This window comes from Pomacea canaliculata, linkage group LG13, assembly GCF_003073045.1.
Source record: "Pomacea canaliculata isolate SZHN2017 linkage group LG13, ASM307304v1, whole genome shotgun sequence".
Classification (NCBI taxonomy): domain Eukaryota; kingdom Metazoa; phylum Mollusca; class Gastropoda; order Architaenioglossa; family Ampullariidae; genus Pomacea; species Pomacea canaliculata.
In genome coordinates this window covers 13019289-13041112 of record NC_037602.1, presented here as the reverse complement: position 1 = coordinate 13041112, position 21824 = coordinate 13019289, and the positions used below count along the sequence as shown (strand labels likewise).

At 40.5% G+C, this 21824-nt stretch overlaps 1 protein-coding gene across 1 annotated transcript in view; it reads left to right on the top strand.

Annotated features, from left to right (window-relative positions):
- Window positions 1-21824, top strand: part of LOC112553734 (C-myc promoter-binding protein-like) — a 69341-nt gene that overhangs the window by 46907 nt on the left and 610 nt on the right. Inside the window, 19 exon segments of the mRNA XM_025221148.1 lie at window positions 158-312; window positions 1443-1498; window positions 1745-1807; window positions 1994-2135; window positions 2309-2349; window positions 4850-4994; window positions 8372-8500; window positions 8695-9055; window positions 9934-10164; window positions 10509-10580; window positions 11092-12429; window positions 12872-13088; window positions 13270-13321; window positions 13638-13793; window positions 14289-14596; window positions 14848-14998; window positions 19223-19303; window positions 20040-20215; window positions 20625-20794. Coding sequence (XP_025076933.1) covers window positions 158-312; window positions 1443-1498; window positions 1745-1807; window positions 1994-2135; window positions 2309-2349; window positions 4850-4994; window positions 8372-8500; window positions 8695-9055; window positions 9934-10164; window positions 10509-10580; window positions 11092-12429; window positions 12872-13088; window positions 13270-13321; window positions 13638-13793; window positions 14289-14596; window positions 14848-14998; window positions 19223-19303; window positions 20040-20215; window positions 20625-20794 — 4044 coding nt within the window.

Below are 21824 nucleotides of genomic sequence, written 5' to 3'. Positions count from 1 at the left end.
ACACACTTTCTTCTTAATTCTTTCTTTTGTGTTATGTTTCTTTTTTCATGTTTGGTTTGTTTTTTGGGTTGTTTTTTTTTTTTTTTTGTTCTTTGTCGCTTGTCTTAAAACTAGTGGACTAAGCTATGGATTGAAAAATTTTGTATTGTCCTGGTAGGTTTCTTGAAGAGTAGAGATAAAGCCAACATCAAGTTCTATACACAGATGATGAAGACACAGATGTTCTTTCGTTTCATTGAAGAAAGGTCTTTTGTATCTGACAAAGATGCAAGCCTGGCTTTCTTTGATGAATGCACAGAGACCATTAGCATGGTAAATAAGGTTTAACTGTTTTTATTAATTATTTGAGTGTATTGTGAAATGGTCAGCAACTTGTTCTTGTTAACATTGATGTATTATTCAGTTGGCAAGTGCTTTGTTTGAATCTAGTCGTAAGTTGATGCTTAAAATAAAGCATCCCGCAAGCAGAAATTTTTAAAGGCAGAAAAGACTAGAAACTTGTTCTTTTCAGTATAATGCATGCTTTAGTATTCATTTCTGTTCTTTGTGCATACAAAGCAAATGTTATGAACCCCATCAAACAAAAAATAAATCCATGCAAATTAAATATAGATGATTCACAAGAGGTGCCATCATCTCAGAAAAGATAGAGCACACTTAACTCTTTCTCTTCGCGTTGAACACAGTAGCGTGAAGGCCTGCCACTCGCTTTTTTCCGGGTTGAATTACCCTGTGTGAAGCATTGTTGTAATTTTTTTAGGCATATACAGCTCGTGGTTTAGAAGAAAAACTTAATAAATAAGAGAGCTTATGCATTTCTGAACACAAACATCTCCCTTACATGACAAAGGACGTACATTTGAACGGGAGTCTCGCCAATATTCGACACTACCGGTCCTTTTCGATTGTACACATGGCGATGTTGAAATTCGCAACGATAGTGAACATCATGCATCTGAAACGTCAAATAACAACAGAAAGAATATTCCATAGGATATTCCTGCTTCATATGAAGGAGAATTTGACCACGAATGGTGTAAAAAATAGTTTTCATCTGCTTTCTAATTTCGGGCCATGCCATGTTTGAAATGTGTAAAATAAAAAAAAACTTGTTCAAAACTTCACTTGATATACCTAATTTTGGTTGCATTATCATAAAAGTGAGTTCTCAAACAAGATTCAGGTAAGACTGATCCATTTCTACACATTGTGATCTGTCATTTTGAATTGGAATTGTTCTTCTATCTTATTTAGTTATTTTAAAATAATTTTTGAAAAGGGGGTTAATTCATGCGTACAGATGGGTCTGACCACGTTTAGCCCATCAGAGAGAAAGATTTAAGTTTGTTTATTCCTTGTTACTCTTTCAGGAGCACACTTTACCTATTATGTTTTTTCTACTTGACAGCCTCTGCTGAAATTTTTTTTTTGTCACTTTACAGAATGATGAAACACGTGAAGATATCAGACTCATAGAGATAGACAATTCCAAAACAAGGTTTGTGTCTAGTTATAAATTTTTGTGACACTAGTCTTTGTGAAAATTTGTCATAAATTTGATGAATTTTCAGTTGTAAAACTAATTTAAAATGCACATAGATAATTCTAATTGTTCCATAGGTGTGGTTATGGCTATTTTCTTTTGTGTAAGTGCTGTGATAGAAGTGGCCTGAGATTTATTTATTTGTTGATATTGAAAGTTTACCATTATCTCTTACGGTTGATGTAATTATTGACATTGCAGTGACAGAACAGTATTCATCACACCTCCAGAGCCTGTTGGCTTACCAGAGGGTGTAACTTACAGGTAAATGCATTACTGAACCTCACAGAGTCAGCCTTGTCTTCAACCATCCTTTCCCACTCTTTATATCAACATTAGAAGGATAATCTCAAAATCAATGTTTTTATGTTTGAAAGGGAAAATTATGTATAAACTATAAATATTTATTGGAGAAATTTGGTCTTTTTTTTTTTCTTTCCTTTTTTCCAGTTACGATAGTTTCCCCCAGCTTAAACCAGAACTATTTCTGAAGAAGAAGCTGTCCACTCTGTCTTTGCCTGGCAAACAGGCTGTATGTCCCAACAGTCCACTAGCTCGGCGATCCAAACAGGAGATCAAGTCTTCTCAGAAAGTATGTTTCACAAAAGACCTCGCATTTTTTTGTGGTTTGTATGTATTATTATTTTATATCAATATAATTTATATTATGTATTGTTGACATCCATTGACAACATATGAATATATTTCTTTTTAAGTGTGGATACCAAATAAGACACTCAGTTTTTATAATTTTTTTTTCTACAGCTTGCACTGCAACATTTAGGCAAGCCAAATAGTTGGGCACGGTGAGTAAATAAGTACTTTTCATTAGTACTCTAGTACTTTGGGAAAAATTATTTTCATTTACTAAAGATATAAAAAGTGCAAAAATCACTTAATGATATGTTCTGGGTAGCAGCACCAATACATCTTTATTGTCTATGTCTGGTTGCAACAGAGAAAGAAATTTTTGTTTGTTGCTGGGAGCTCCCACAGTCAACTGCGAAAAATATACATAATAAACTGAAGAGATTACTCAGGCAGTTATACTCATGCTTAACCCCCTCATGTGGCACAATTGTCAGATACACTTCCTCTTACTCTCTTACACACACACATTTGGACTAGGTACATTTGGGAGGTCTGTTTAAGAGTGCTATTGTGGTCGGTAAAAATGACTTGGCAAAGGCACTCTTCTTGCCGACCACTTGCTTCCATCTACGGCCGGAGGGTAGCAGTTGAAAATGGCGATGTAGTGGATGAGAAGGGTCTGTGATGATGCTGACCGCTTTTAACCTCGCAGCCCTGATGTGTAGTTCACCTAAAGGTCTTTGTGGAGAACCAATGATCTTACTGGCACTCTTGACCACCCTCGTCAAACAAGCTTTATCTTTGACAGAGAGAACGCCAAACCACATTGGTATATTAAATGCTATGATGCTCTCGATTAGGCTGCGATATACTAACTCGAGGACAGGGCTACTGACACCAACATTCCGCAATTGCCTCAGCAGGAACAGGCGCTGATGTGCTTTCCTGGAAACGACGCTGGTGTTTTCCTGAAAGGACAGTTTGTTGTCTAGCACTGTGCCGAGGTACCTAAAACTTTGCACCTGTTCTATTACCTCATTATCAATAATTATAGGGGTGTGGACAGGTTGATATTTTCTTCTGTCAAGGACCACTGCCTTAGTTTTGGAGACATTAAGCACCAGGAAGTTTTCTTCAAACCATGAGTGTAATTTCTGAACCTGGAGGAAATAGCTTGCCAGTGACTCCTCATCCTTGAGCCTAGCAACCAATGCAATATCGTCAGTGATAGGAAACAATTTGAGAATTCCGTCCTGACTTCACTAGTATAAACACTAGTATTTACGATCAGAGTGCTCGAGATTGTGCCTCCCAAGCTGACCCTTTGTGGCCGGTCCCGGAGAAACTCCCTCATCCAGAGCACTAGGGTTGAGTTAACGTTTAGTGCTAGGAGACGTTGTAAAAGCAAGTGTGGTAAAAGCAAGTGTGAATGGTATTAAATGCAGATGAAAAGTCCATGAATAGAATACGGGCGTATGCACCAGTGCCATCCAGGTGGCTTGTTACCAGGTTGTAGAGAGTCAAACAGGCGTCATCCACTCCTCTTTTTGCTTTATACGCAAACTGGTAGGGGTCAAGTTGATCAGCAATTGCAGTGATTAATTGGTGGCAAACAACTCTCTCCATGCTCTTAGCAAGCATAGGAGTCAAGGCAACTGGTCGGAAGTCATGTAGTTCTTTGGCATATGATTATTTTGGCACTGGAATAATAGTTGAGGTCTTCCAGAGCTTGGTAAAGAACTGATTGTTCAGAAACAGGTGAAATAGATGTGTGACCATTGGGCTCAGCTGCTGGGCACAAGATCTCAGCACCCGTCCTTTTAGACCATCTGGTCCAGGAGCTTTAAAGGGATTAATTCCGGACAGGCAAGATGTTACGGCATTCTTATACACTAAAATATCACATGGTGACAGAGAAAAACAGATCAGTTCATGTTCTCGAGAAGTTGTGTACATCAAACCTGGCATAAAACTTGTTTAAGTCGTTAGCAAGGTCTGCAGCAGCACATCCTACATCCTGGTTTTTTGGTTTTTTTTTGGGGCGGGGGGGGGGGGGGGGGGGGGTTGTTGTGCGACCCATCATTTTGTTGAGTCCCAACCATGCCTCCCGTGCGTTCCCTTCCCTTATTCTTATTCCTTCTACCCTATTCTTATATTCAGTCTTTGCCAGCCTTGTCTTCTGCCGAAATTCTTTGTTCCGATCTCTTGCTTGTCCCATATCACCCTGGATAAAAGCATGCTTCTTGGCAACAAGGCTAGATTTCAGGTCTTTTTGGCTTATTGTTAGCAAACAGTTTGATTGTTTTCAAGTTCACAACACAGTCTTCACAGAACTGGATGTAGGCAGTGACAGTTTCTGTGAGTTCGTCGTAATCAGAGCAGCTGTCAAAGAACAGCTGCCAGTCTGTTGCTTGGTTTTAAACCAGTTTTAAAAATTGAAAATTCTTTCTTCCAGTGCATTGTATTTATGCATCTTTCTACTCTAAAAAGTAGAGTATGACATAAAAGTATAATAAAGATAATAAGGATTGTAAATGGGGCTGCAGAAAGAGCATGAGAGTAGAGAGAGAAAATGGAGATGTAAAGGGAAGATACTACAGCAGACAATATGAACCTTTCAAATTGTTTGCAGGAGAACGAAAAGTTTCACATTAATAAGCTGTTATTAAGATAGCAGTAGCAAGTCATGAAGAATGTTTGTGGTTTGATGCACAGGTGCCTGCTGGCTCAGTGCTACAGCCTCTGGTTTATCAGTTTTCCGGCTTTTATCCACTGCCATCCAAAGAAGCTAGAGGCTCTCAAAGTGGGGTTAGCTGTCCTGCAAAAGATGCAAGCAGCCAGACCACCTTTTGTAGATCAGGTGAGACCCAGCTGCATTGCTTTGCGAGCTTTGAGTATACCTATTGATTTGCTTCCCTTTGACTCAGCTCATCTAACCTCTTTGAGACCAGACTGGACAAATTTGTATTGCCCCTTTAGTACCTATTAAGGTTAGACCAGCCACTGTGGCCATCATGTTTAGTAATTTTTGCTACAAAACAATGTAAACAAAATGGGATGAAATCCAGTCATGTGGCTAGGTAAATCACATTCAGAGAGTTACATCCCTTAAAATAGCAAAAGATGTTGAAAGATTCTAATTTTTGTGAATGTACTTTTATGCACTATGTACAACCTGGTGATTGGAGGAACACTATTCCCTCACCGTAACGTCCATAAGCTAACATGGTGCTCACCCAATGGTAGGGACAGTAACCAGATCGACCACCTAATGATCAACGGCTCCTGGAGACGTTCCCTGCTCGACGTCAGGGTAAGAAGAGGAGGAGATGTTGGAAGTGACCATCACCTTGTTGTAGCAAACATAAAAATGAAACTGCGAAGTACAGGACTCAAGTCAGCAGCATACAGACGCTTTGATGTGGAAAGATTGCAGGACCCCAAGCTGAAAAATGCCTTCACTCTTCAAGTGAAAAACAGATTTCAGGCACTTGCAGACATGACAGACATTTGCAAGGCAGACGCAGAAAGCATAAACCAGAGATGGGACCTTGTGAGAACAGTGTACCAGAAAAGCAGCGAGACGAGTCTTGGACTGAGAGGAACTAAGAAGAAGGAATGGATAACACCAGAGACGTGGAAGGCGATAGAGGAAAGAAGAGACCTTAAAAAGAAGGTGGCTAGCACCAGATCTGAAAGACTGCAAGAGACGTTCAAACTACAGTACAGAGAGATGAACCGGAAAGTGAAGCGCTCGGCGAGATCAGATAAGTGTGCCTACTTGAACAACCTAGCAAGTGAGGCCGAAGAAGCAGCAAGTAAAGGAGAACAAGGAAAGCTGTACAAGATCACCAAGACGATTAGCGGCAAATTCCACAGCACCAACAATGCCCCAGTCAAGGACAAGGGAGGGAAGCTGCTAACGACAGAGAGAGAACAAGAAGCACGCTGGGCTGAACACTTCAGAGAGATCCTGAACAGACCACCACCTTCCGAAGAAGCTGACATACAAGAAGCCATTGAGGACCTAGACGTTAACATCGCCCCACCAGAGAAGCAGGAAATCATCACAGCGATTAAGTCCTTGAAGAACAGAAAGGCACCAGGTCAGGACAATCTGAATGCTGAATTATTCAAGGCAGACCCAGAACTGCCAATATCCAATATGCCAAGAGCCAATATCCTGCAACCCCTATTTACCGCAATATGGGAAGGGAAGCAAGTCCCAGATGACTGGACCAGAGGAGTGATCGTCAAAATCCCAAAGAAAGGATCCCTTAGCGACTGCAACAACTGGCGAGGAATAACTCTCTGTCCATCCCGAGCAAGATCATGACAAAGATCATCATCCAACGAATCTCAGAGGCAGTGGACACACAACTTAGAGAAGAACAGGCTGGTTTTCGTAGAAGAAGAAGATGCACCGACCAGATATTCGCACTACGCAACATCATTGAACAGTGCACAGAGTGGCAGAGACAGCTCTATATTAACTTCGTAGATTTCCAGAAGGCTTTTGACAGCATCCATAGAGAGAGCCTTTGGCGCATCCTGAGAGCATACGGAATACCAATGGAAATTGTACTGCTGATCAAAAGCTTCTATGCGAACTTTTCATGCTGTGTTGGAAACAGTGACATCTACTTTGATGTCGGGACCGGAGTGAGACAGAGCTGCGTGATGTCTTCCTTGCTCTTTAACCTTGTCATTGACTGGGTAACGCGCCATACAACGGAAGATGAACCAAGGGGCATAAGATGGACACTCTCCACGAACTTAGAAGACTTTGCCGACGACCTGGCCCTGCTGTCACACACCCACCGGCACATGCAGGAGAAGACGACTCGCCTGCACACTTTTGCGCAGCAGGTCGGACTGCACATCAGCCGGACAAAGACAGAAGTGATGACCCTGAACACCACCAATCCAACACCGATCAGCATAGAGAGAGAAGACCTGCCGATGGTTGAAAGCTTCACCTACTTGGGCAGCGTGGTCACGCAAGATGGAGGAGCAGGCCGTGACATCCAGAGCAGACTGAGCAAAGGCAGGGGCATCTTTTGTAGCCTACGCAACATCTGGAAGTCGACATAGTACAGCATCAATACCAAGCTGAGACTTTACCAGAGTCTGGTCATGTCCACTCTACTGTATGGCTCGGAGTGCTGGCGAATGACTGACAGCGACCTCAACAAACTGTCAGTCTTCCACACCAAAAGCCTGCGAAGAATCCTGGGCATCTTCTGGCCAAGGACAATCTCCAACGAAGAACTACTTGCCCAGTGCGGGCAGGAGAGTATGGCCACCATCCTGTTGAAGAAGCGATGGCGCTGGATTGGTCACGTCTCCGAGGCGGGAGCAACTCCATCATAAAAACTGCCTTACACTGGACGCCAGAAGGAAAACGCAAGCGAGGTTGGCCCAAGATCACCTGGCGCCGAACTGTGGAGGCAGACATGAAGACCCAAAACCTCAGCTGGGGTACTGTGGGGAGTCTAGCCCAGGACAGGCAAAAGTGGAGGACCTTTGTCGCTGCCCTATGGCCGACCGGCATAACGGGAACTAACTAACTAACTTTTCTTTTCAAAAATGATGGTGACACAAGTGTACTTGCAAAGTTGGCTAGCAGTTTTTCATCATTTTTGAGCCTATTTCTGACACTAAAGTTGTTAATCATCATAAGAGTTGATGTGATATGTGTGTGGTTTTTTTTTTGTTTGTTTGAAGGGAGAAGTAAGGCAGATGGTAAATTGCGCTTAAATGAGAGATGTTGATGTTATAAACATGATAACATTTTTGGGTTCCCTTCATGAAGTGGCCTGATGTGATTGTAAATAAACAATTCATTTGCAGTCCGAAATTTCAGTTGGACGTGATCAAATGTCTATCAATTGTTATTATTTCCCTTGTCTTTTCCTTTAAATATTTACTTGGTAGAGACAGAAATCAGAGGTCAGAATGTCTTGGTGCAAACTGTTTGGGATGATGTGATGTGTCTGGTGATGAAGTGCTTTTGCTTGGCATAATGAAGGTAGTTGTCCACTCCCCAGCCCTCATTCCTAATCCAGTATTTCTAGTCTGTAAAGTGGATATACTTTTCTATCCCAGGCAAAATCTTGTGGATCAGAAAGAATGTGAAAATGAAGAAATTTGCCCTTGCTTATATATCCATTGACTTAAAGCTGTAGTCATGGTTTTTGACACTGATTATGTGAGTTCATTGTTTGATCTGTCCAGGTGTGTTATCGGGTGCTCATGCAGTTGGCTGGGCAGTATAACAAGCCAGGTCTTGCTGTGCAAGTATTGTCGCTTATGAAAAAAAATGGTGTACAGCCCAATGCCATTACGTATGGCTACTACAACAGGGTGGGTACAATCTGTTCATTTTACTTCGCTGAAAGGAGGATTTCTGTAGTGTGTGAACTGTTGCCGATGCTGGAAAAGTGAAATATTTTATCAGGGTTCAGTATGTAGCAATATGCATAGTCTATTGAAAAGTTGGACGAATAAGACAAAGGTATGAAGACATCATAGGCAAAATTGTCTGCCTTTTTGTTCAGGTCATGCTAGAAGCCAAATGGCCATCCCCAATGTCCAAGGGAAAACTAAGGTGGACCAAAATCCGCAACGTCATAATTGGTGTAGCCCAGTTTCGCAAGGCCATACGACGACGTTCTTTGTCGTTGTACTCTAACTCGGGCTCTGAGTATGATCAGATCAGTCATGCCAGTGTCGACAGCTATCTTGATGACCATGGGGACAAACCTGCTACAGAGACAAGTATTAAACCTGTCTTCACGCCTGATATACAGGACACTAATGCTGGTGTTGCTAGCCTTGGGGACACTGGCAGTGGGAGCATGACAGAAGGAGGTGGCATGACAACAGTTCCTGCCAACATGGAGGACAGAATAAGTACAGGTTTATTTTTAGCCAGGCATTTGTGGCTTCTTGCTTTGTTTTAATTTGTTGTCCCCTATTTTTCTTGTGTGTTTGGGGGCTTGGGTGTGCATGCTGATGCACTGTGAGCGTGTGTTTATATTAGAGGGCATAACATAGAGCAGTGATGCCCAACCTTTTTCGGCCTGCGGGCCATATCCATTTCGGACAGCCGTGTCGCGGGCCATATCCATTTCAGACAGCCGTGTCGCGGCCACTTCACCGCAAAAATACAAAAAAGAGAAAAAAAATAGAGCAGATACCATTTTTTATTAGAAACAAGTTGTACTTACCATTAATTATGTAGTAATTAGTGGGATATTTGAAGTTGTTTTCCCGAAATCAACTTCTGAATGTCCGGCTGCGTCGTAGAGACACCAAGTCGGAGCACTGAATCGAAATGTTCGTCCATCAAAAAAAAAGATTGAGAGACGCCCCTACGTAGGGATAAATACTACTTCTTCCCTTTTTTCGTTTTTTTTAAAAAAAATATTACTAACATGCCGATTACCTGCACTGTGGGCAGAAGTTTCGCGGGCTGGATATGGCACCGCGTCGCGGGCCGGATATGGCCCGCGGGCCGTAGGTTGGGCATCCCTGACATAGAGTAAATGTATCCCTTTTGAGCTTTGGTCCCAGGACAAAATAATAATAGTGTGGATAAAATACTTAAGAATTTTTCTTTTAAATTTTAAATTGGGTTATTTGATATTAAAGGTTTTCTTTTAAATTTCTACATGCATTAGTTTATTGTGAATTAACCAAAACAGATTTTTAACCTAATTCAAAAATAGGAATTAAACATGAGCAGTGACAAAGCAACTTATTTACAATTTTTTGTCATTGTGCTGTGCTTCCAGGAGGGGTCTCAGATATGGGCTACAACTCAATGACTCAGGAGGATGTTCATCATTTATCCAAACTGATGAGTGTAGAAGGAGAGAGCTTACCCTCATCAACTTCTTCACCCACAACCTCTGAGTCTGATCCTTCAAACACAAGACCAAAATCCAAGTCAGACTCTTGGAACCCTCTTCGTCTCAGTTTCCGACAAAGAAAACCACGACACCATGTAGAGAAACATAAAACAGGTACAGAGTTTAGGCTGATGAGTTTCTGGCAAGTGATATTTTATGGATCATTCCTGAAAAACATTTTAGTATATGCTGATAATAACAGGAAAAGGTATGATGAGTTGTGTAAAAGTGTTTGATTTCCTTCTAAACTGTTATATAAAGAAATGTGTATGGTTTGGTGAGGGTGAGAGAGATTAAAAAATTTTTTCTTTTGATTATGGCATGAACTGTCAGCCGGTCATGTTACCAAAAAATTTGTTTAAATGCTGGACAGTTCAGACAGGTATTTTGAGTTCATATTTGGCTTTCAGCAGAGTCGAATGATCATCAAAACCTGCATCTTTGTCGTAATCACACAGGCAGCATTGTCCGCAAGTCCATCTCCTCCTTCTCAGAGCAGGATAACATCGAGAATATGAAGGGAATTTTGTGTGAGTTATTTTAGAACATTTTTAATTTGCTTTGGGAAGATACGCAGAACATTTTTCACTTATTTAAGAATGTGATCTTGAAGTTTATCTAGATTAACTCACAGTGCTGAGGGCATGATATATTACTAACTGTAGGATAAATGTTGAATGTTAAATACATGCAGAATACTCCAGCTTAGCTTTGGATTAGGTTAATTTTGGTCAGCATATGCAATGTTTGTCACTAAATTTTCTCCCAAGACTTAGTTTTTTAAAAGGTGCATTATATATAATCTGTCTTAAATTTCTGTATTCTATCTTAAAGATGCCACCACACACTGTTGAGTAAAAGCTCAACCATCACTTATTAAAAACCAGCAGCAGATTCTTTTTGGTCTTCACAGATACTTGGATGCACACTTTATAAGAAAAAGTGAGATATTGAAGCTTTTTGCATTGATTAGATATCAGTGCTTGTGTGTCTGTTTTGGAAGTGCATATTTAAACATGTCTTATTCCTCTTCTTCAACAGTTGGAAGCTCAGCAGGTTTGCTAATGGTGAGCCAAGTATTCCTGGAACATGGCTCTTACTTGGCCAGTGGAGATCTACGACAGGAAATGGAAGAAGCATCCAGAAGGCGTCACAAGAGTGAAGGGGCAGGAGGACCAAAACCTGCTCGTTCCATGAGCTTATTTGCTTCCTGGCGTCCTAAAAGTAGCACCAATGGAGACTCCAGTAAGGTGACACCTGTGAGATTCTCGGAACTAGTGCGCAGTGAGGAAGATGATGTGTCATTTTCAAGCGTTCATTCAACAGACAATGTGCACCAGAAGGCAGATGTTACCACAGTACTAATTAGTGACTTCCCATCTGAAGAGAAGTCTGAAATAAAAGACAGTGGAGTGGAACTTGATGAAAATCAGCCTCTTGGCGGGGAAAATGAGACTGGAGTGGCAGAAGGAGGGTGCGGGGAAGGCACTTCTCTAATCGAGTTAGCGATGGAAGAAAAATACAGTATTGTGAGCACCAAAACAGATATGGAACAGCTGGTAGACATGGAGGAGAGAAATGGGTGTGAAGCAGGAGGCAAGGGTGATGGGAACAGAAATGGTGTGGATCTCACTCAGGTTGTGTTCGTGGGTGACCTAGGTTCACGATTAGGATGTGTTTTACCTGTGACACTGGAGGAGCAGCCAGATAGTCCAGATAATATGTGCAATAGCAGAACAGAGGAAAATGCAGTTTTGAGGGGTGTGGATAGATTTGTGAGCACAAGTGACAGTAGCAAGTCTCCCTCCACATTGGAATCAGTGGTACGTCGTGCAAGTGACACAATGGCTTCCTTTAAAACCCCTGCATCCCTGGCAGCTTTAGGACGCACCATGAGTACAGGCGCTCAGCCTGGAACAGCCCCAAGTACTCCTAGTAAAAAACAGAACAGTAGTCAGGACTCTGTGAACTCAGTTTCAGAACCACAGAAGTCCACTGAGAGTACATCAGAGTACACTTTCCGCAGATCTCATAGTTTACGTCTCACAAACGACATGATGCAGAAAACCAATGAGGCGATCAGTGGCTTTCTTAGGTTTGCATCCAAAGCAGCTTATAGTAAACTTAATGAGCTCAAGCAGTCAATCACCACACCTATTCGCAATGCCACCAGCCAGTCTTCTCTTGCTCGTTCCAGTGAGGAACTAGATGGGGCAGGATCTGATCGTGGCAGTGCTGTTGGTTGTGATGATGGCAACAGTAGCACCAGTGGCACTGTCAAGGAACGGCAGCGTATGGGTGGCAGCCAGGATATGCTAAGCACCAGTGAAAGCAGCTTCACAGAGAGTGTAGGCCAGCGACATTCTCAGACTTCTTTTGGTGAGAAGCATTTCAGTGACAAAATTCGAAATACCATGTGTGCATAAATGCAATAATGTGTGCAATAATTTGATTGCTCATATGCATGCTTAGATGCAACCACGTTTATTTGTTTGTCCCTTACAACTAGTTTCTGTAAGGTATAATCAGCATGCTGCAGGTATTGTATCATTAGAAAATTTCTGTCAATTTTACAGCATTTTGAGTTATTAGAAATGGATAATTGTGTCAACAAATAGTCATAATCTTTACTTCTAAATACATTCTGAAGACACCATTCTAGATGCTTGGTAAATAAGTTTCGTTCGAGAAGACTTGTAAACCGCAGTTTTACCCTTGGGTAAAAAGAGCTGCAACACACAAAGAGGGCAGACAAGTTTTCATCTGTAGAACTGAACCATATGATGTAAACTGATAGACTGTGCATGTTTTGATTTTTCAGGTAGCGTTCCTTCTCCTTCATACCTGGACAATTTTTGCCCATTACGAGAAATCCGTTCCAACAGCATAGGAGCAAACATCAATGACAACAGTCTTATGACTATCGCCATGGAAGTGGAAATGTCATCCTGCTCTCGCTGTGGGCGATGTCATCGCCTTGTCTATGATGAAGAAATCATGGCCGGGTGGTCTGCAGATGATTCCAACCTCAACACCTCGTTAGTGCTTTTCATTTATACCTCATGTTGTCATTGCCTTTATCTCTGCCAGTAAATGAACTTCCACAAGAAAAGCAGTAGATAAAAGCAATATTTTGATGTAGAAATAGATTTTTCTCAACATAATAGTGACTGATTTGTTGATGCTTAAGTCATTATATTAATGCTGTATGTGTTTTAGGTGTCCATTTTGCCCTGCCAAATTTGTGCCTAACCTGCAAGTCTATGTGAAGGTAAGGTACCTGACATTTTTGTATTACTTTGACACTAACTGTTTTGAAGTTGTTTGGACTGAGCTCCAATATATATATAAACTCTGTATAGGAAATTTCTAGGGAATATGAAATTTCTCAGTGGTTATGGTCACTGGACTGTTATCACTAATTGCACCACTAACATTTAGCAGCTTGTATGAGGATTGCAATCCATTTTTCACTTATTGCCTTTGTCTTTATTTATCTATGCCTGTTGCATGTATCTGAGTCTTCTGTAGTACGCTTGAAGCACGTAAAGTGACCACAGAACACCTTTTATGAATGCATGCTGCAGGATTGGCGTGGTCAGCGAAAGTCTATGATGCTGTCCACAGAATCCAGTCCAGAGGGTTTGTGTCCCTCAGCAGATCCCGCTCTTTCTCCGACCAGCCCCACTCATATTTCATTGACTCCTACCCTCAAGGAGTCAACTGCTTTGAATGAAAATGAGGTAGGCATAAAAGGACAGACTTGTTTCAGTTTGCAAACTTCTGCATCCAGCATTGTATAAAGACCAAAAACTGGGGTACCTGAAATTAAAATACTGATGTGTCGTAATATTTTCTTTTTTTTGTTGCTTTTTTCTTTTTGCATACATTAAGAAAAAGACTATATTACTAGCGTAATTCTTCAATAGTAGTCCACATACTTTGTTGCTTCATTTAACAGGACTAAACAGTTTGCAACCATTTTAATCGGCATTTCCTTCGACAATATATTACGTCCACATCTAGTTTATTAGTTCTGCTTTTATACTCTAGTGCATGTTCAGTAAAATAATTTTTTTCTTAGGTCTTGGGATTTTATTTAATACATGTAAGTTTAAATTTAGAAGTGCAAGGGGCAATCTTTACTATAATGTAAAAGATTTTCATTGTTGATATACAGAGCTTAAGACAATTGTGCAGTCCATTTTTTACTACTGTCTTTCTTATCTGTTGCCCAGGTGGGCAGTGACAAAGATGATGCTGACATTCCTGAGACTATGGTCAGTTCCATGCACCTGGATGAATTCCCACTTAGCTTGGAAGAGGCAGCAGTCGCTGTTAGGCGGCGGTGTACGAGTGAATGCCTCAGCAGTATTTCAGAGACATTTGGCTCTGGGGATGGTGGTGCTGGGAATGGCTACTACAATGTCTACCCCGGTGGCACAGGTCCTTCAAAATCTCCCCTTAACTTGTCAGGAGATGATGAGGTTGATCTACCCACTCATCCTTCACCTGTGCCTGAAATGAAAAAAGATTTTATGACAAGGTGAGTGGGTGGTATAAGAGCGTTTACTTCTTTAGGCAATTTAGTTGCAGATTTCTTTTACTTTATTCAGATTGAACCCGAAATAATATTGTTAATAAGAGATTCTTTTGTTGTTTCATATGGAAGGCTCACAATAATTTTCAGATATAAAGATATTATAATGAGGTATGGTTTAAGTGTTGAGAAAAGATTGTAAAATTATTGTAAAACTATATGACACATTTAAAACAGCAAAACTTTCCTTTTTTCAGGAGTACCTGCACAGCAGAACCCCAGGTATTTCCATACCTGAGCCCTCTGGTGCTAAGGAAAGAACTAGAGTATGTAATAGATCATGAAGGAGATCTGTGTCTGGCCAGCCAGTCCTTCTTGGAGCAGCATCCAATTTTGTTCTGGAACTTGGTGAGTGTAATATGACAAACGTACACTTGACAAGCCCCCCTTCTGATCATGATGAGAATGAAAAGATTTGTAGGTGAATCAGATTGAAGAGGCACAGATTCAGAGGAATGTCATAAAGAAGATTGTTGTGTTTTCCTGCTCACCTGGCCATTTTTTAGAGCAACTGCTTTTCTCTTCGGGTGGTAAGGGGTGGTGGTGCAATGTTGTATCGACAATAGCCGGTTCACTTCAGCCAATGAACTGTGTCCCTTGGTTTGTGAGTACCTCCTCTGGAATTCTCAACCGGGACCAAATTCCTAGGAGCACCTCGGCTACCGTCTCCATGTCTGTATTCTTCAGGGCTGTTGCCTCTGCAAAGCGGGTGGCGTAGCCTACTACAGTTAAGACATACAAATGTTCCTGCGCTGATGCTGGCTTGATTGGCCTGATAATATCTGTTGCGACTCTCTTGAAAGGCACATCGATGATTGGGACTTCACCACGGGGTGCTGGGTGTTGATGAGCTTTGGTCAACGTGCGTCACACAACTTTACACAGTGCTTCACGTTGCCAGTCACTCCTGGCCAAAAATACTTGGTCAGTACACGATCAAGAGTTTTGGAGGTTCCCATATGAGCCCTAAACAACCCTTCATGAGCAAGCTTCATTACATCTACGCATTTCCCTATAGGAACAATAAGCTGTTCAAACTCCTCCCCTTTCTGTTTCACTTGCCAGTACAGGAAATCCCTTACCATTCACCATTCTGGTGGTCATATTTCGATCGTCCGTTTCTTGGCCTAGTATGACATTTGTGGTTATGCTTTGAGCTTTTCCCTTCTGTGGACAATTACAGGAGTAGTGGCTTTCTTTGCTACAGTTAAAGCAGGTAACTGGTTTGTTTGATCCTTCGGTGCGCTGTTTACCCTTACTTGCGGTGCTATATGGTTTCTCAGTTGATCAGTCATTTTGACGGTTTTCCTCGTCATGGTGTAGTAGGGGTTTGTTCCGAGCGCGGGTATTTGTTTTTCTTAGCTTTGGCTAGTTTCATATGTGCATTGTCAAACCTCTCGGCAATTGACACAATGTCCTTCAACTGTACTGCTCCTATAGTTTCTAAGTAACAAGTCAACTCAGGGTGATAACTTTCCATTACTTCTTTCACCAGTTCTTCCCAGACACTGTCATGATCATGCGGGTCAACATTTTGGCCATCACCATCCACTGGTCAAGGTCGTGGCAGACCTGTTGGTGGTGTTGGTCAAGTCTTTTGAATGCGTTCTGAAATCGCAGACAGTATGTCTCTGGGGTGTTTTAAAATGTTTCAGCAACGCAGTTTTTAAGGCATCATAATTGTTCCACAGATCTTCAGCCATTTGGTTGAACACTTCTTTGGCACTATTGCGAAGAAGTCTGGACAACTGGATAGCCCAACTATCCCGTAGCACATGACACGATCATGCCAGGCGTTCGAACTGCACGATACTGTTCAATCTGGTCCTTTTTGCCATCGAATGTGGCCATTCTAACAGGGGCTGTGCCACCGTAGTGCGACCCCCTACCCTTGTCATCACTTTCACTGTTGTTGCTTATACTGCTGCAGTTACTGCTACCACTACCTCTTCTGCTCTTAATCTTGAGCTGAGCTAGTTGGTAGCGCAGTTGTCGCTCTTTCTCCCATTCTTCTCTCTCTTTCAGTTGTCTCTTTGTCTCTTCTTTCTCTTTCTGTTGCTGTCTCTCTCTTCTTTCTCTCTCTGTCCTCTCCTGTCCTTCTTTTTCCTCTTTCTTACCCTGAGGAATGTCACTGAGAGAGTCATAAAGAAGATGGCAGAGAAAACTTGTTTTCCTGCTCACCTGGCCATTTTTAGAGCAACTGCTTTTCTGTTAAATATAATGTCTTTTTACCGCTCCAAGTGATTTGGAACACGCACAAGACACCATTTGTACAGAAAACAATACAAGACCTACCACAGCTCACTACAGTAAGCAGAAAAGAGGGCTTGGCTGGATTAGAGCAGTGCAATAATTGTATAACATACTTACATCTTGTGATATTTCCCACAAATACCTTGATGGAGTATATGGATGATACCAGAATTTTGACCAGCTTATCAGGTTACCTGTCTCCAAAAATTGATATTATTTATGACTTTAAAAAGAAAAAAAACTGTAATTACTAAATTTTTAAACGATAATATGAGCTGTCAAAAGCTTTTAAATTGATGAAAAAAGAAGTACCTCTCTGAGGGAAGGGGGACATCAAAAGCACAGCATTGTCCTCTTCAGATAATGATTTAAAGAGTTACTCAAGGCTTGTGATAAGGCTCTGGCGATGGTCAAACGTTTCAAACAGGGTTCCCAGGTCCTTGCAAGGTCCTTTTAAGTCCTTTTATATTGAATTTTTCGCCGAAAGGCCTTTTAAGTCCTTTTATTGCCATGGTCTTTCAAATTCTCACCAGGTCTTACATTTTCTCTGTGACCCTTTTTAAGTCCTTTTATCGATAAAATATACCACAATGTTTATTTCCGGAGTTGATGCTTTGGCGCAAAATACCGACGATTTTTCGCTGCATGTTGGTCTACACATCTGTACAACACTAGTTGGCCCTTCCGTATTCGCAAAACACTCTTTTTTTCAAAAGGTCTTTAGAAACTTACTCTTTCTTGAACTTTGATCTTCTAAGTACTACTGTGCATAGCTCTATTTCTCTCTTCTCTTCCCGTTAGAGGTGTTTTTTTGTGTGTGCGAGAGAGAGACACGTGAATCTGACTTTTGTATTTATCCAAAGAATGGCTTTCCAGGTTTTGCAATTATTATTACTTAGATTTCTAGAAAACTTGGAACATTAACAGTGTATGTTATCAGCGCGCTAAGGACACTTTTTAAGTTATCTAATCTAAATATGGCAGACAGGCATCAAAATTAAATCTTTTGATTATTTATTACTAGAAATACATGTATTTGAGAACATAGAGAGACCACAGATTCATAATAATACATCTTTCCGACCACACAAGAGAAAACTTCAGCATTGATGACTGTCATTAGTCCTTACGAATGCATGAAAGGTACTTTTAAGGTCCTTTTAAGGTCCTTTTTTTTGGCACCATCCCTATCCCTGGGAACCCTGTTCAAAAATATATTTAGTTACAATTACAGAGCACGAGCAATACAGGAGAAATAAAGGATTCGTTTCTACACTTATTACCACTTATTTAGCACATATTTTCGGTTGTCCAATGTTTATAAATGGAAAAAAATCCATGAAATCGAACCTTGTGTCTGTTCCGCCGAGTAATCACGACATCTTCCCGAGATGGAAGACTTGTCTCATTATGACATCAGTCTCCTTATGACGTCATCCTACTGAAGTGTCTGTTGGTCATTGGGAAGATTTTTTGCGTTGGATTAGTGATATCCAACTAATATACAATCAAGATGGCTTGGAGCATAATAGGTCCCATTTTTGGGCTCCCAAAGCTTTTTAGTACTGGGATCGAGCCTTCTATTGGTATGACCCACTCTTTTTGTATCGCCTTGTCTTTAGGAAGTGATGAAAGAAACTTTGACTCTGTTCCAATCTTTTCGTGGCAATCGGTGCAGCACATTCTCAAGCATGGTTCTCACTTGGAAACCACATGTCATAGGGTCACGTGACGGAGAACGAGATTTAGTCGAAGCAAAAAAAGAGTCTGTTGTCATTTCTCTTATTAAACACAAACATTCTACTAAAAACCTTCAATATTTTCCACATGAACAGACATATAAATAGATGAGATTCAAATTGATCCTACTCTTTACGCGATTCTAAGCAGTTTTATTTTGCCTTTAGAATCCCTTTACTATCATTTCCATCATTAGACTATAGTTTGTAGAAGAGTTTGATTACCATTTTGGCTGTTACTAAAAAAAAAAAAAAGAATGCTTGCTAATTTTGCCTTTTCAGAGTGAAAGATGTTTCAAGAGAAATGACTCAGATTTTCTTTGCAGAGATATTTCCCTATATTAAAAAAATCATAACTGAAAATTTTTGAACATCTCTATGTTAGTGGACTCAACAGTGAAATCAGTGTACCAGTCCTCATTGCTTAATCATGTTTTATTTGCTTTGAACTTTATTTCATGTGTTGATATTTAGTGCTGTTGAAGCTATTACTGCCATATCTTAGAAAGTGTTTCCTGAGTGTGATTGATTCAGAAAGTGTCTTTTTTTTTTTAATTTGATTTTGATGTTGTGCCCACAGATTTGGTATTGGCGAAGGCTTGAAGTGCCAACCCATCTCTCTAATTTCCTTTTAAGTACAGGCAGCATATGTTCTCCAGAGGTAATACATTTGGCCATTTTTACTATTTAAGTTGACAAGAATGCATAATGACCTTGATGTTTGCAGCTGTTAACTTCATTTTGAATATTGAACCACTTCAAATGTCTGTTAGACTGTTGTAAGTTTTTCTCACTTTAGCTTGCTTTAATGATAGCATTTTCTTCTAGGAATAATATTGCGCAAACATTAGTTTTTTATTAGGTGTTTTCTGAGTACACCGATATTTTGTCACTGTAGATTTGTAATTAGACTTTTTTGTTGCCTCCTCACCTTTTTGTTCTCTCTTTTTTTTTTTACTTGTTTAAACCCTTCATTTCTCCCTCCCTCCATCCTACATTTATGTGCAGTTTCACTACTTTTTCAAAAACATTGTTATGTTTTCATGGCAAGAGTTGATGTGATCTGATATGATCAAATGTCTTTGTCCATCATTTTAGCCCAACTTATTATTTCCCTTTAAATATTTACATGGTAGAGATAGAAAACAAACAGCTATTCCAAAAGACAAGAAATTGTTCTTTGGAGCTTTGGAGAGGAGATATATTGGTTTTACTGAAAAGAGCATGTTCAAAGAAGTTTTTTGGGTAGGAAATTAGAGGATTATTTGATAAAATTGGCAAAGAGAAGTTGTTGAAGATAAATAGAACTCATTGCAGTTTGTGATTATCTTTTTAACTACTTTTGGATTAAGGTGTGTCCATTCAATGTGCCTTTTTATTATTTCTCTTACCTATAGACATTGACAAAACAACAAGATATGTATGACAGTCAGAATGTCTTGGTGCGAACTCTTTGGGATAATGTGAGAATCCACGATGAGGTGGGACTGCCCATGTACATGGCTTGGAATGCAGGTCACAGATCAACAGTTGTTGATGCATTGGTCACAGAGGCAGAGTCATTCAGCAGGCCGTAAGCATCATTTGCAGTTTTTCTGATTATGATTCTTCAAAGTTATGTTTATCTTGTGTAAAATTTAGCAATTAACTATTTTGTCTGTTGTTCTGACATGCTATCATGTTCAGTTTGCATTAAAATGATTGAATGCTCAAAATTGCTTTCTGATAATTTTGTGTGTACTTCCTCAGCAGAAATTAACCCAATAATTAAGTCATAGACACAAAATTAAGTATATTTTGATAGGTATCTGACACAATGCAAAGGTCGTAGATTTGTTTAAAGGCTGTGCCAACAAAAATAAATAAAGAAAAAGGTGTCTTTGATTCATGTCTTCATGGACAGCCAGATCATTTTATTGATTTTTCAAGTTGATGTGCAAGGAATCATATGATTTTAAAAGTAATAAGACGTCGCTTTGCAGATTAATGTACCAGATCATCTCATCAATTCAACGTAGTGATATGCTGAATGCCATTAAGCAGGTGATGGGAGGGCGCCGCAGGCTTGGGCAAAAGCGACGATTCCGCAGCATGTACCGTGAAATTCTTTTCCTGTCTTTTGTGGCATGTGGTCGAGAAAATATTGATCATGGTATGACTTTCAGAATTCTTTTATTACCTAAATATATATTTTAGTATTTTTAATTCTGTCAAAATTATTGTAAAAAGTTTTACTTGTTAACATTTTAAGTTTGAGAAAGACATGAGTACTGTGAGCTAAATAAATTGTTGTGTAATTGTTGTTGTGCTTTGGCTATAATCATCTCATAAATTAATTGATCTCTGTTTTCAACACAAAAAATTACCTCTGACCATGAACAAATGTGGATAAAGATTTTGGCGATAAAGTTAATTCTTTTGCTGGCCACAGTTTTCCAACTATTCTCACAGCAATGTTATTGCCAGAATGGCGAATTTTTTCCTTGGCTCCTCTACACTTGAATTTGTCCTAAGTATACAATGACTTTTGTTGTGGATCAAGAATTAAAAGTATGGTTATTCTATTTGTAGAGGGCATGTAGTCCGGCGTTGTTGTTAGTTTTGGCTGGGCAGGCGGATGATTGTTTGTTTTTGGCGGGATCTGCTGAGACATGGCGAAAGAGGATGCTCAGCAGTGATTGGATAGGGTTAAAAGTCCTTATGGCGGTCCGACCGATGTATCAAAGGATCGCAAAGTTTACCCGTCCCCCTAGTATATAAGAGGGCAGAGCTGAGGAGCGAATCCCTTTATCCCCCCCCCCTTTCCCCCCCCCCCGGGAGACGAGAAGTGGCTGATCAGAGACCGGAGTAACAGACAGGCGACAGTAGAGGGACAGTCGACTGTTAGCTACCTACTGGCGACTGTGACATAGCCGTGGCGCATTGTACTAGTACTGTGTAATAAAGGGTCGCACACGCCAGGAATCTGCGACTGGTTCCTGCTTTTGAGCATAGTGCGGATCGGTGTGTTGTCACACTATTAGTTGACCCCACCACTCGGTTACATATTAAAGCAAGGGAAGTCTTGAGGATGCAGTCTTTTGCAGGCAGTCAGAAAATTTTTAACCTTAGCATTGTTTCAGTGTTATGATGTTAGCTTAAAATCTAGCTATAGATATATAGCTTTTGAGAAATGCAGATTT